This window comes from Nymphaea colorata, chromosome 4, assembly GCF_008831285.2.
Source record: "Nymphaea colorata isolate Beijing-Zhang1983 chromosome 4, ASM883128v2, whole genome shotgun sequence".
NCBI lineage: Eukaryota > Viridiplantae > Streptophyta > Magnoliopsida > Nymphaeales > Nymphaeaceae > Nymphaea > Nymphaea colorata.
Window position 1 is genome coordinate 9,089,287 of NC_045141.1, and position 15,567 is coordinate 9,104,853.

At 38.1% G+C, this 15,567-nt stretch overlaps 1 protein-coding gene across 1 annotated transcript; it reads right to left on the reverse strand.

The window, feature by feature from the left end:
• Positions 1–9,143: 9,143 nt before the first annotated feature.
• On the reverse strand, positions 9,144–14,574 carry LOC116253133 (phospholipase D alpha 1-like). Its single transcript, XM_031627908.2, has 4 exons — positions 14,232–14,574; positions 11,944–12,941; positions 10,444–11,351; positions 9,144–9,724 (listed from the first exon to the last, which is right to left on the reverse strand). Exons 1-4 carry the CDS (start codon positions 14,322–14,324, stop codon positions 9,279–9,281), a joined length of 2,445 nt encoding a protein of 814 aa, XP_031483768.1. The 5' UTR covers positions 14,325–14,574; the 3' UTR covers positions 9,144–9,278.
• Positions 14,575–15,567: the final 993 nt, after the last annotated feature.

Consider the following 15,567-nt stretch of genomic DNA (forward strand, 5'->3'; position numbering starts at 1 on the left):
GAACATATTTACATAAATAGAGTTTGCTAATCGCAACTCAGCTTTGCAAATGTCTGGTTTCTGGCAAATTCTGGAAACAGGCCTCCTAAGCTGAAACTTAATCCTTACATCTCCTTGGGCTTTAAAAAACCTATGAGAAAGGAGTTTCTGTTATGTTCTCTATATAAGCCTAGTTTTCTTGATCAACTGAGATTTCATAGAGTAATTATGTTGGACTTTGAGGCTTAGTCTTGGAAAATTGAGATACCTTTTGGTTCCATTCTATTTTTATGCTGGTTCTATTGTGAGCTTATTACCGTTGACTGAATTGAATTGGGATCCTAAGTTGGGTATAGTTTAGCTTGTACGAGCTTATCATAACAAATTAAGTTCACACTTATCATCGATTTAGAGAATCAGTAGACTTGGATTTAGATCTCATTTATCTTAAAATGCATGTTTTGGTTCATGTAAGTTTAAATTCAAATATGTTTTCACCAGGGATGCTCTGAATATCCATTGGTACATATTCTGTTTTATTCAAAATATGGTTCTTTATGAAAAACAGGTTTAAAATACATCACCCTGAATCTACTAGACTTTGAATCGGACCAAGGTTAATTAAATTAAGTTGTTTTTCAGAAATTTGTCATTTGGTGGTACGTTTGAAACTTGATGTGGCTTCGATTCATGGAACCTTAAAATTTGTTTTACAAGAAAAAATAATCACTTTACAAAATCGACCCACCTTAAGAACCAACTTTTGAAAACACACTTTAGTTTAGAAATTTTCTAAATAGCCTTTTTAAAAAAAAATTAAGCTTAACAATTCTCATCCTCTACAAGAAATTTCGTCCTCAAAATTTAACTTACCTCTTGATAAACAAATGAAGGTATCTAGATCTCATCTCATCTTCTCATTCCCAAGTGGCATCTTGTTCTGCCATATTGAACCACTGTACCTTTACAAGTGATACAGTTTCTTATTGAATTACCGAATCTTTTTGTATCATAATGCCTATCGGTTTCACTAAATAAGTCAGATCCTCATTTAACTGTATTGATTGTTCTTTAAGAACATGCGAAGGATCATGAATATATTTTCTCAACATCGATACATGAAACACATTATGAATTCTATTGGGTTATGTAGGCAATTCTAATCAATAGGCTACATCTCCAATTCTCTCTAAGATACCATATGGTCCAATATATCATGGACTGAATTTATTACCATGCCCAAATCTTGCTACTGCTTTCTAAGGCGATACCTTGAAAAAAACTGTCTCCCACTTCAACTTGACTTTATCTATAGCTATCTGTATCAGTTCTGGCTCTAAGAGTTTCCTCTCACCTACTTCATCCCAACATACTGGTGTCCGACATTTTTTACCATAAAGTATCTCATAAGGTGTCATCCCAATACTAGACTGAAAACTATTGACATATGCAAATTCTATAGAGGTAGGTATACATCACATGAGCATTGACACAAGCACGTAACATATCTTCTAGTGTCTAAATCGTTCTTTTAGTTTGTCCATCTGTCTGTGGATGGAAGGCTATACTGAACCTCAATCTAGTTTCCATGAATAAATGCAAACTTGGCCAAAATTTAAGAGTGAAGCAAAGATTTCGATCAGACACTATCAACACTGGGGAACCATGCAATTTAGCAATTTCTTCTACAAACAACTGTGCTAACCTATCAATAGTGGTTTTCCTCTTGATGCCTAAGAAATAGGCATATTTGGTAAGCCGGTCTACAATCATCCAAATAGTATTACTTCTATTTGGAGAACATGGTAGACCTATGATAAAGTCAATGGTAATATGTTCTCATTCCACTTTGGTATAGAGAGGTTCGCACCATCCCCACATGCCTTTATTGTTATGCTTTATTCATCTAACATGTCAAGCATTTTGAAACATAGAATGCTATCTTTTTTTTCATACCAGGCCAACAATAACTATCTTTAAAATTTCGATACATCTTCATACTACCCGGGTGCATTTCATATTTGGAGGTATGTGCTTCTTCCATAATAACATGCTTAAGTTTTGTGTCATTGGGCATTTGCAGTTTAGTTCCAATCATGAAAATATCGTCTTCCATTACCTTAAACTCTTGTTCTTCTCCTGTTTTCACAATCTAAACTATCTTTTGCAAATTCTCATCAAGGACTTGTGATTCCCTTATTCGTTCATAAAAAATATGTTAAACATGTAGTTGTGCACATAAGATTCCCATGCTACTTATTTTTAGATCGGTCTTTAAAGATTGGATCTCCAAAAGGGATGGAAGTCGTGTTGCCTTTATATAAGCGATAGCACATGAATTCTTTCGACTCAAAGCATCTACAACCTGGTTAACCTTATCATGGTGATAATCAATGGTACAAACATAATTCTTAATCAATTCTAACCACAGTCTCTGTCTCATGTTCAACTCTTTCTGGCTAAGTAAATACTTTAAACTTTTATGATCATTGTATATCTGACACTTTTTGCCATACAAGTGATGTCTCCAAATCTTCAAAGCGAAGACTGCAATTGTCAATTCTAAATCATATATAGAATAATTTTCTTCATTCCCTTTTAGTTATCGGGATGCATAGGTGATCACCTTATCATTTTGCATTAAAACACAACCTAATCCCTTATGAGAAGCATAATTGCTTATGACAAACCCAACTCCTCTTCAGGCAAAGAAGTATTGGGCAGATATAAGTTTTTGTTTCAGTTTTTCAAACTTTTCTCACAAGCCGAATCCCACTCAAGCTTAACATTCTTTCTCGTCAACTGAGTTGAAGGAGAAGCCATAACAAAAAAATCTTTTAATAAACCTTCTATAATATCCGGCTAAGCCCAAGAAGCTATGAATTTCTGTATAAGAAGTGGGTTTCTCCCAATTAAACTCTCTCTCTCTCTCTCTCTCTCTTTGTCTTCCATGCCCTAGGAGATCAGGAGAAAACCATAACTTTCTAGCACAATTCAAAATCTAATGGTCACGAGGATAAAATTTTGAACTATTAAACTCTTAAAATTAGTAGAACATGAATGTAATCACTACTTTCTACATGATATGCAATGCATAATCAATAACGTGAATCTAACTTCTTCCTATCACACTGGGAACACAGAGGCTAAAATATAATCATGCTTAGCCGCTGCTCACAACTACTATCTTCCTCAGATGAGAAAAGAAAAGAAAAGAAGATTCAAAGGATGAGTTCTACTGACTCAGTGAGCATCACACTATAAACTGATAATAATTGAAAACAAATACAAATTACAACAATTGAGAGAAATCTTGACATATGCAACTTTCAAGCATAATGAACTTTCTCATATCACTTTCTTACTTAAGTTCTCTCTGTTGCCTCAAGAGAGACTTGCTCTCTACTTGAGGTCCTACACTTGAAGGGCTTGCTCCTTCGTGGAATCTTGAGACTAGTGACCATCTTTCTTTTTATAGAGGACTTGCTCCTCCCCACCTCAACCTTAATTAGTACCCAACAACAATCCATACAGCTGCAGCCCTATTCAAGAATAACACAGAATTGAAAATTTTCTCTTTTCCCAACATTCTACACTCAATACTTCATTCTCAACCCATCCACACCTGTCTTCAAAGAAACAGCCCTCAAAAACTTAATCATATAGCCCCTTCAGCCCTTTATAGACATGAAATATCATTGCCATCATAAGTCACATGCTAAGACTAACAATAATCAGATTCCTCTATCATAAATTAACAAGCAAACGTTCAAATCTTGAATTTAAGAAGAAATTTTACATCTACTTGAACCAAAAGCTAAAATTCGAATGACCTTACCTTTTTTGTCGTTCTTCTCTTCCTTTATTTCTCAATCTCTTGTCTGCCCCCTTTCTACCTCATCTCTTCTCTCGTTCTCCCTCTTTCTCTTTTCTCTCCCGCTCTTGCTCTCTCGTTCTCTCTCCGTCTCCCTTTCTCATTCTCTCAAACTCACTCTCTGTTTATGGTAAAAAAAGAGAGGAGGCACAAATGGTGCGATAAAACCCTCCCTTTTTGCACTTTATAAAATCAACCCACCTTAAAAGACTAATATTTGAAAACACAATTTAGTTTAGAAATTTTCTAAATAGCTTCTTTTTTAAAGAAAAACTTGTGGGTTTTACACACACACTCTCTCTCTTTCACTCTGTGTATGTGTGTAACCCTCAATTGAAGTTTTTTGAAGGAGGACCAATGATCGATCGCTCGGTCAAAAGTTTCAGAAACTTCAAACGTGTGTTGAAACAAGAGTAGAACCCTCAATCTTTGAAAATTGAAACACTCAATCGAGGGTTTCAGGACCCTCTATCTTACGATTTACATTTTTATTTTTTGTTTATTTTGGTTTTTCTTAAATGGTATTATTCTTCCTTCCTAACAGCAACAACAAAAGCTAACGTGAAGTTTCCTCTTTTGCCTTGTTGCCATCTACCTCAATAGTAGGAAGACACATTTCATTGCCCAACAAAAGCATCTCCAGCTTAAATGAGTCGAGTTTGAGCTTTGACAAAACCAACTGAACTTGAGCTGTGGCACAGTTGATCGGAGCTCGAGCTCAAGCTAATATTGTGGAGCTCGACTTGACTCATGTACATCTATAGTAATAACAATAGGACCTGAGTGAGTGAGTTGATGATAATGATTCTAAAGTCTGAAGGTGAAGGGATTTTCAAATTGGGTTGAAAATAGAATTGATCACACTCCTTTGTCAAACCCATTAGGAGGAGCCTATGGCTACTCTTTTATCTCACACATCAGGCTGAGTCAGTTAACGTCTCTTTAGTTCCTACTCTATCCCTTTTTTCTTAGGTTTCATTACTCATTGGGCAAGTTCTCACCCTTTTCAACTAGGGGTGAACATGAGCCGAGTTGAGCCAGATCGAGCTTGGCTCGATGAATAAAACTCAGCTCAAGCTCAAGAATAGCTCGACAGAAGCAGCTCGAGCTCAACTCGGCAATTGCGTATTGAGCTGCGGCCCGACTCAATCAAGGCTTGAAAAACTTGTTTGAATATTTAGACTATTACTTTGCCATAAATCGAGCTCGACTCGATTAAGGATCGACAAACTTGAATGAGCTTTCGTAAAAACTTACATAATTAATTAATGTCAATATACAGGTTTTTTAATTAAAAAACAAGTCGGATATTTAACAAATCACTACATGTCATTTTCGAGCCAAGTCGAGCTTTAACAGTTCAAGTTCAGTGGACTCGAACTCAACTCAATTATTTGAACGAGTCGACTCATGAACTCGAGTTTGACTTGTTAAGCAAATGACTCTGCTCGAACTCGTTTACGAGCTGAACTTTAACGAGTCAAGCTCGGGTAGCTCGCTTCCTTGTTTACCCCTATTTTCAATCCAACTTCCTTTGAATCCTTTATATTTCCTTTACATTGAATCCCCTCCCCAAACTTTTGCCAGCCCCTTCCCACAACTCTCGTTTCCATGCATCTCATTGCATTCAGTCTAGCTCTTTCTTTTCTTAAAATTCTCTAACCAGTCTGATGCATGGACAGATGCAGTTTCTCACATTTACTTTAATTACTGTTTCTCCAGCCCTCCACTTCATATGTTAACCATATGTTGGCATTTTGTCATTATCAAACCTACCAAAACTCCAATTTGATTCAGAAGCCAAGGCTTCTCCATGGCACCTTCCCCTACGCCCTCCCAATGTTTTCAGGATTTAGGGTTGCATCGGGGCTGAGTGTGGGAACACAGCACATTCAATTTTGAGCCAATGAGCATAAGGGAATAACGCCCATGGGAACCAAATTAATAACGTGAAATTTCACAAGCACTAACTCAACCAACCAGCCATGTTATGCCCTTGAAGCAGACCACATCATGACTGCATGGCTTCCCCAACTTCTTATCATGAAATGCTGAAACCCTTTTCCAGACAACTTTGATTGATTTAATGAAGTCACTTGTTAAGAATTGGCGGACTCAAGATAGGTTCATTCATTGGTCATCTTTATTTGGTCGGCCCTCATTATGGCCTCTGCTGCATCTTTTAGATGATAAACATCTTTCTTTTATGAAATATGGGGACTGCTACTTCCACACACACACACACATATATTGAAAGTAGCCGGCTGCTAGATGATGTTAGATTACAAAATATTTAAAAACTGTCACTAGAAACAAGTCCAAGGTAAGTACAAGAAAAATTTTATGGTAAGACGATGATTCATGATGTTTTCAATTACAGTTTATGTTACTTTAGCCACAATATATATATATATATATATTGGGGAGGGAAAGAGAGAGGGAGATTGAGAGAAGAAATTGGTAGGGATAAGACATTTTCTGTACTAGACCTATAAAAATCACGCTGGTTGTTACTCTTTCCACGATAGGGCCGAGAAAAGATCCAAGAGAAAAAGAAGATATGATATTTTAATAATCTAGCATTAATTAACAACTTTTTTCTTTTGATTTTCTCTCAACTATTCATGGTGAAAAAATCAATAATAAAGACGATTCCTTATGGCTATAGAACATAAGGGACTCCTAACTACAATTTTATTTTTTTCTCCCTATATATATATATATATATATATATATATATATATTCAAGTGAGTAATAACACTTGTGAATTATGAAGATGCTTGCTTCTTTAAAACAGAAAAATTGGCTTATATCCTTATTTATGCATGTTATTGCCACGAGGTAGTAGATTTAAGTTAATGATTAGCATTATGGTGACATCCAAGGGACTGTTGCCTACGTTCAAAGTAAAGAAAAAAAAAAAAGAGAAGTAGAAGAAGAAGAAAAGGTTCTGAATGTATAGACTAACATTTTTTGTTAGCTGTTTTTACTGTAGGTGTCCTTTGTTGTTTTTCACGGAGATTATGAATTTTATTTTGCAAAACTGTCTTCAATTGTAGTGGGAGGGGATAAGATTCGATAATGATGACGGCAATATGATTAAGCTACCATAAACATTTGTAGTATATGCTGACTAATTTGACCCTTTAGTATCCTAACGTTAGAAAATTTTAAACTTGGCCATCAATTTATTGATTTACTACTTCAACTATGGGTCCATTTAATATAAAAAAATCCTTTAACCGGTTGACATTTGTTATACAATAAACTAAGCCCTTGATTATTTGTTTATCAGTTGAGTTATTTATGCAATGTTACATTTTTTATGGACAAGAACTAGAGATTAAATAATTAATTTATATCATAATTAGCTATCAAATTACAAATAGTGAAATGAGAATTAGATTAGAAATGGTTGAAATTTGAAATTTTCTTCAGTCAATGAAGAATGACTTGATTTAATCTTAACAGTTTTGCTTATAATGATAAATCTACATAGTTTTATGTTGCTTAAATTAAATTATGTTTGTTAGAATGTGGTTGATTATTTAATTTCCACATGTTTTTATAATTCCACTTTTCCAATATATGACGTTATACAAAATAAATATATTGCAGCTTTAATTTGAGAAGTTTCAATAAAATTTATCAATATGGTTTGAAGACTTAATGAAAACTCAAGAATATATGTTTTTAAAAGCTATACTGTGAGAAGTACATTAGCATAATAGGTGATGGCTCTAAAATTTCCAAAATATTGTACTTCAAAGGAAAATTTATCTTTGTAAAATGATTATCTAAAAAAGTGTAATGAAATATTGATAAGGATTAGTAGAAAATCCTATATATATTTAAGATTGTAAGTGCTTGACAACTATTGGACATAACCACATGATTGAGGTGAGATTGTATACAAATGCAGATTGACACCAGATATTCACAGCGACATTGAACATAATAACAGCCTAACACTAATGTCTCGATGAAAACTTAGGTACATCTATTTGATTAATATGATAAGTTTCCTTGAATTTGGATAATGAAAGCTCATTTAGGTCAATACCTATTATTTGCTTTGCATTTATTAACCATAAGTCTCATTGACACTTGAAATGAACAAGAATTTCTTAGTCTTTCTCTCATTATATGTTTGAATAATAAGCTAGATGCTTGAATTGAATAGGACTTACTTGATTTTTTAATTTATATTAGAAGACTGAGATGATATATTTCGCAAATATCCAAGAAACGAAGAGAAATTGTTATTTGACTTTTCAATTGAAGATTCCGAAAGCCCTTGAACTTTTTCACCATAACAATTTGGCACTTGATTTTGTCAAAAAATGAATTTAAAATGGTTGAACTTGATTCCGCAAAATTTCCAAGAAAGTGGCATTCTTAAGCATGTTTTGAGACCAATCATGATGGTGTAACGAAATTGATATTGCTGAAACTTCAATATTTGATAAGGCCAGGCCAGTAAAGCAACATTGACGATAGATTGCAAAATTTTGTGAACAAATAAAGCACTCTTTTGGAACCTTGATAAATTAGATATGGTTGTTCTCAAAAGAGAATATGAAAAACGACGTTACCAATACGTTTCATATTCTTTTCTAAAATTGGTTTAGCAAGTTCAAGCCATGGATCTAGAACTTATATGGGCATTGCGACAATATGAAGTTCAAGAAAACTCCAACAATCTGAAGATAAAGTAATTTCCCTGTAAGGGTGGGGCTTGGAATTTTTCCAAAAGGGTCACTCTATAAATTTCCGATTTTTTTATCAGGGCTGAATGACAATTTTAGTAAATTTTACATGGTATTTTTTTTCTTAAATTTTTTCAACACTGAGGGGTCGGGGGAGAGGGCTCCCGTCCTGGGTTACTTGTGAATTTGTAATCAACATGCGGTTTTAACACTCCTCAAATAGTTTTTGGAATTTCCAAATTACCTCATAACATGAACGTTGGAAACCCAAACATCATTAAGCACTTCTAAATTTCTGACAAAGGAGGGTGACTTGTATGTCATAGCATTTCACCTATGATGATGATGATGGAATGCCCCAACCACCTGATGGATGATCCATCGCAGGTAAAATGATAATCTGCTCCATTGACAAAGAGGAAGATTGGGTGGGATAAAGATCTTATATCTTATAACAAATTAATATCTAACTCCTCAGCCCTCAAAGCAGAAAGTTCGTTCTGCAGTTCAACTATTGGCTGGAACAAGCGGAACTAATCTAGCGACGGAGGGCGAGTAAAGGAGAGAGAAAGGGAGCCTCTATGTTTGATGATCACCATTAAACTCGGCCAAGCTTGGATCATTCAACCGAAAAGAAAATTTTTCCCGTGTTCACTTCTCAGAAGGTACCCAATTGACAACTTCAAACAAAGTGAAGAAAACATGGAACGTCCTCCTATGTAGTGAGAATCGGAGGAAGGATGGTTGATTTCTTTCCCTTGACACTAGCACTAGTGTCTGGAAATGTGCCGTCCTCATTCCAATTCACTAGATTCCCATTGTCTAAGACCCTGACAGGGAACGGTAGAAGATGCCCAGGAAGCTCCACCACTTCATCTCCAGTGTATAGCTCCCACACGTGCTGCGCAATCTTGTTTACCAACCTCACACACGCTAGGCTCTCTGGTTCATTAAAAACATCCATGTTCTCCATGTACTTGCTTGCGAAATGTTCGTACCAAAGGGACATTCTGAAGCCATATATGTGACCACGAGCAGGGCCATTCGGTCCATTGATGTGATCTGGTTGGAATGAACCATGGGCGATCTCTGTATCCCTTCCTCCATCTAGTGACCGTTGGTTCAAATTTGCAGATCCAATTATGATGTACTCATCATCCACTGCAAAAAGGAAAAGACATGCAACCAACTTCTGCTTAGCTAGAAGCTGCAAGGTTGTATAGGCCCTCCATGACAGAACAACAGAAATACAGGAAACAAGATATTCCGGCACATAAAATTCCTTACTACCAGAACTGCCAAATAGATGGTTCAGACAATCAAATTCGTGTCAGGCTGTCTAATTCACAGATTGGAACTGGCATTATGAAATGACTTTGTTTTAACATGAAATGACAGGTCTGATTTGCATAAAAAATAGCCAATTAGATTAGCTTGAACAATATTATGAACCCACGTTCACGCAAATTCGGTTCTAGTTCAAAGTTGGTCTGGTGACTTTTATGAGTTTCGCTAAGTGACAACAACAAGAGCTTTCGTGAATCAGCTCGACTTTAAAATGATTAGACTGACAGAGTAAAGTCCCAAAGGATTAATAAAGAGGCGAAAAATAGGACTTCCTTTCCGACACAAGGGCTGTTGGAGTGGCACAAATTAAACTTGAACTGAGGCGAAAGAAAACTCAGATCAAGCACTGATGGACTCCAATTGTTTACAGAAAAAATGGAAATGATGAACTAGGTATAAATATGAAACTATGAAGTTGCATGGACTTGTATTTTCCGGATGCCCAGACACCTCAAAGGTAGTTAGCTATTGGAGTTTAGGGAACTTGATTGTTCATGATGTGAACGTGTAAAGCATAGGGTTTCTGCTCTTACCGATCATGACCTTAGCATGCACATATATCAGGAACCTCCTTTGCTGCTGAACACGCCAGTAATGGCTTCCCACTTCTGGTGATTTAGGTGGTTCATATTCGCCTGGCTTTTTAATTTCCCTACTTCCCAAACAGTAGAAATTCAGATAGTCAGAGACACTAGCTCTGCCTTTCATACCAACCTCTTCAATGGCCTCGTCTATGATTTTGTACATCATCTCCATAGTCAATCGGTTCCAGTAAAGAATTGCCTGCACCGTGTCAGAATCTGGCTTCCCTTCAGGCCACATTGGTGTTACCACATAAACACAAAATCTTTCCCCAGCTCTTACCTTACTAGCAATCTTTAATGCGATCTCAATAGGAACCAAATTCAAACACTCGGAGTCTCTTGCTTCCGACCATGCAAAACAGCTGCCAAAGAAATATTGGTTTTCTATGTAAATGAACCTCTTTGCTCTCCTTATTGCTTCGATGTATCCAGTATGTATGCTTCTCTCAATTGTGACATTTTTGCCTTTGATCAATCCAATTGCAGAGGCAGCAGCAGGATCTTCAGGGAATCCAATGACTGAGGCATCGTCAATGGATCTGAAAATTTGGACTGACCAAGATTGGGAATTCTCATTTCCAGAATGATAAGACGCAGGTGGAGGAAAGATATCAGGCAAGCCGCTTATTTCAAGGAGGGCATCTGCAAGTTCTGATGAGGACTGCTTTCGCCATCGCTGTTCAAAATTAGCAAGGACATCCCAAGCAGCTTGGCCTTCAACACAAGAGTGAAGGTCGTGCCAGGGCTCACGCGGGCCTCCATGTTCAAGGTCTGCATAGTCGAAATTCTTCTGTTGGAAGTCATGCAAGTAGTCAGTGTCGAGCTTGCGGAATAGTGGATGATGCTCAGTATCGTACCTGCATAATCCCACCAAAATTCCTATTAAGTACAAACTGCAATCTCTAAAACTGTATTATCATATAACTGCAGATTATCAAAGACAGTTTAGTGTCATTTCACAATGTGCTTAAAATTCAGACAATCGTTTCAGTAAGGCAAGATTTAACTAAAGGAGTCATTATTCAGAATAAGAACTCTATCTTCAGTGGAATCTTTTAGTCTGGTGGCATGGCATTGAGAAAGGTACAAAAGAAAGAAGCCTTTTGAAGCTTCATCTCATTATACAGAAATTTTTCATAATTTCAAAACTCTTTTGCTTCTCATGATGGAAGACTTCTAAATAATGCTGCTGCCTGCAGCTTTCAGTATCGCATCAGTGAAGGTAAAACTCATTCTCTCATATCAGTACCGGATTGGAGAGTATATAAAAATTACCAGACATTCCTCAGTTACCATTGCATGTAAAAGAAAACCAGGTGGTCCCTCTGTATTTTTATTCAACACAAGTGGAATCGATTAAAATATTAAGGTTATTCTTTAGGCACAGGACATGCAAGCAAATTGTCAACTGATATCTGTGAAGCTTTAATAGCACCGAGGAGAAGTTACCTTCCATCACAAAGGTCGATGCCACCAATGAAGCTTACTATTTTCCGAGTCGAGCCAAGCCTTCCTTCGGCATCAACAATCACAGTCTTCTGGTGATGAGTGAACTCAGTCCCGACTTCGACGTGCTGAACCGCACTCAGCGAAGGGTCCGGGTTCCTTGGACAGAGGAAACACTTCACCTTGGTCTTTTCAAAGTACTTCAAGGTCATGGTGTCATGCGTCTTCATGAGGCCAGCGTTGCCCAGCAAAGTTATCGAGGTCCGGTCTTGCCAGACCATGACCAACACAGTCAAACCCTGATCGGCCTTCTCCTTAAGTAGTTGGCCTATAGCCTTACCTTCGGACCCTGGTACGGGACGACTCGGGTCGCGAACAAGTGTCAAGGACACGTTGACCGACCAACCTGCTACATAAACAAAGTACTGAGCTCGATCAATGGCCTTGTATAGATCCTCCCAGTATCTTGCCGGCTCGTACCTTTCATTGCCAAAGAGAGAGATGGGTGGTTGGTATTCATTTGAGAGATGAGAGTTTTGGTAGAGTGCAACATGACAATTTGGCCTAAGTGGGAAGAAAGTGTTTGGTACGCCGGAGAATTTTGGATCCATGATGCCGCGGCCCCAGTGTGGATCCGCCGAAACGTGGGTAAATCCGAGTCTCACATGGACGTTCGCTTCGTTGAGCTTGTGACCCTCATCAGTAAATAATTCAAACCATCCTTCGATCGGTTCTCCGGCGAGGAATTGTTCGGTGACGGCGATCTTGGCCCGGCCGACAACCTTGGCGCTCACAGGCAGCTGATCCTTGATAGAGATGACAATGGTGTCTGTGGTGTGGGCTGTGTGGATCCTGAAGGACTCGTTCCATGCTGGGTTCGTGGCATGAAACTTCACCGTCCGGGTACGGGCAAGCCGATCAAGTCCAATGTCTACTGTTGCATAGAGCTTGCTGTGAGGGAGGCCTTTTAGGTGCAATGACTCCTCAACTTTCTCCAGGGCCTATTCACAGATCGAAGGACATGATTAAGTGTTTACCAAGTAACGAAACTACAACAAAAAATGCAGTTACAGTCATGGTGTCGGAGCTATTGAGCACCGACGCAAAAAGAGCTTTGCCAAAGGCGTTGTTGAAAGATGCGTTGCTTCTTTATCTCCGACGATTTTTATCCATGGTCATTCATTCAGGCCTAGTTGAAAGGCGCTATCTGGGTTACAAAAAGAAGGCCCTCCGTCCTCTTTTCTTCGGAGTGGCAGACTTAGATTTTTTTTTTTTTAAATTACACGTTATATATATATATATATATAACAAAACAAATATTTAAAGATGTTAATGTGAAAATGAAAAGGGTAGGTGTAGACAACTAGCTCATATGTGGCTCCACCACTGCCTTCTTAAAAGCTATGTGCTCGCACTATTGGATCCAGTACAATACCCCAATCTTTAAGGATCCACCTAACTGCTGCAATTCAGCTAATGTTGGACTACGGCATTGGTAATGTGAGGCTACACAGAATGAGCAAAATCCATATTATCCGCTTGCGGTGGACCAGATCCAATTAGATTTGGGCAACCGATTTCTCATCTGGATCCAGAGACATCATATCCAAATTAAAAAATGTACCAGTCTAGAAGAAGAAGAAGATCATGATGATGATGAAGGAGAACCCTTCGAAGGTGAGACTAGCTAACGGGATTAGCAATCTTCGACCTAACATAAATTTAGTTTCCTAAGAACAACTTACAAGTCATGAAGTTGTAAGATGGTTAACCATGAGTTGAAGAACAAATTAACAATAACACCAAGTTTTAGTAATTTAGAACATTCAACCCCTTTATCAACTTTGCGTCCTTAATCTAAGAAAATGCAAAGGGGAAAGGACCAAAAAAGAGAAAAAGAAAAAAGAGAACCAACAATCAGAGAATTGGATAACAGAGAGAAAGGAGTGTTCTTCTCGGCATTAGTTTCCACCGATCAATCGACAGATGGGAAGTTTCCTGCTTTATGGACATAGATTTCCGTTTTCAGACCGAAAATCAAGAAATCAGAAACGTTCCACAGAAAAGATCAAAAGACAAAATACCCTTTACCCAGTAACAAAACTTCCGCCCGCAGGAGAGAGAGAACGGAAAAGATAACGATAAATGGAGCTGCCATTTTCACTAATCTCTGTAGAACGCACCCAAATTTAACAAAAAGCACCCATCAGAAGCTTGATGGCAGCCTAGCCATGGTGGATGTGTGTGTGCGTGTATGAGAGAGGGGGAGAGAGAGAGAGAGAAGTGTGCACCTGGAGAGCGAGGCCGTGAATGGAGTGATGAAGGTGAGCTGCTCCAAAGATTGTCACGTTCAGGACGCCATGGAGGGGGCTTGGGAATCCCATCCCTTTCTCTCTCTACGCAGACTTCTCCTTTCCTGTTTTCTTTCTTGGTCTGCCTCTATGTGGATCTTGCAATATCAAGAACATCACGTTTTAAATCTGCGCGTCGCTTCTTCTCCTGCAACAACAATGTCCAAGATCAACTTCCCTTCTTCCATTATTTTGTTTCGGTAATTATTTCAGCGGAAAGCGGTCGCTTTGTATCGCCTGCCTTTTCCTTTTCCCACCGGGGGCAGGTAGCGATTTTGTGTAGTATTTATGAAATACTACTATTTAAACACTAGAAGAAAAAAAAAAAAAAACACTAAACGAATGAATGATGCAAATTTGTACTGGGGAAGGTAAATACAGGGATGAGAGAGGCAAGCCTGTATAAAGTACAAACGACAGGGGGAGGGTTGTATATGCACAAATTATCAAACATGACGTGGGCGTCACATGAGGGGGCCCGACCTCACCCTTACTTTCCTGCCTTAAACCCTCGAACAGATTGAAAATACAGTGCTACCATTACAAGAATCTGGACTGCAAGCATGGAGTTAGCGCTATGGGAATACTTTACAGCAGTGGCCGAGACACAAACTTTTGGCTGAATGGTGTTAAGGGAAGTGAGTCGAAGGTAGTCTCAAGTCTTTATGGAGGTTGGCAAGATCAACTTGTTCCCCCTACAATCATGGAGAATTTGAACGAGCATAAAATTCTATTGAGGTCTATTTCTGTGTCAGAGAGAATTGTTTACAATTTTGCAGCCATCCGTATCTCTACCTATTTACAATGGCATCTTTCTTCATGTGTACTCATCATGTACATCCTTGCATAGGCAGTGTAAAAGTAAATAGATGAACCTCCGAGATTGTTGTTGTTGCCCAGAGTTTGTGCAATTCGTGTATTTCTTTTGTCACTTTATGGTATCAGAGATACATTTTCTCCTTTGAATATTGCTTTTCAAAGCCCGCAAGTTTAGTCATGGCTGCCTCGTCTTTGTCTCAAGTCCTATGTCTGTCAAGCTGAACCGAGGTCATCATTTGCCTTGGAAGAGTCAACTTGAATCTGTCTCAAGACCTATTGCTGTTTGTTGATTGAAAAGAAGAGGCTCCTCATTAGCATCTCCCCAATGACAATGGTGAGAAAAGCATCAATGCTGCATTTCTCAAGCGGGAAAGGCCGGAAGAGCTAGCTCTTAGCTGGATCAAGGTGAATGTAAGCCAAATCATGCACACCAAGATGGCTTGTGAGACATGGTGTT

Coding starts and splice junctions, on each gene's coding strand:
- LOC116253133 (XM_031627908.2), bottom strand. CDS start 14,324: ATGGGATTCCCAAGCCCCCTCCATGGCGTCCTGAACGTGACAATCTTT. Junction 11,352..11,943: donor ATCGACCTTTGTGATGGAAG/GTAACTTCTCCT, acceptor GGGATTATGCAG/GTACGATACTGAGCATCATC. Junction 9,725..10,443: donor GCATGCTAAGGTCATGATCG/GTAAGAGCAGAA, acceptor TCCTTTTTGCAG/TGGATGATGAGTACATCATA.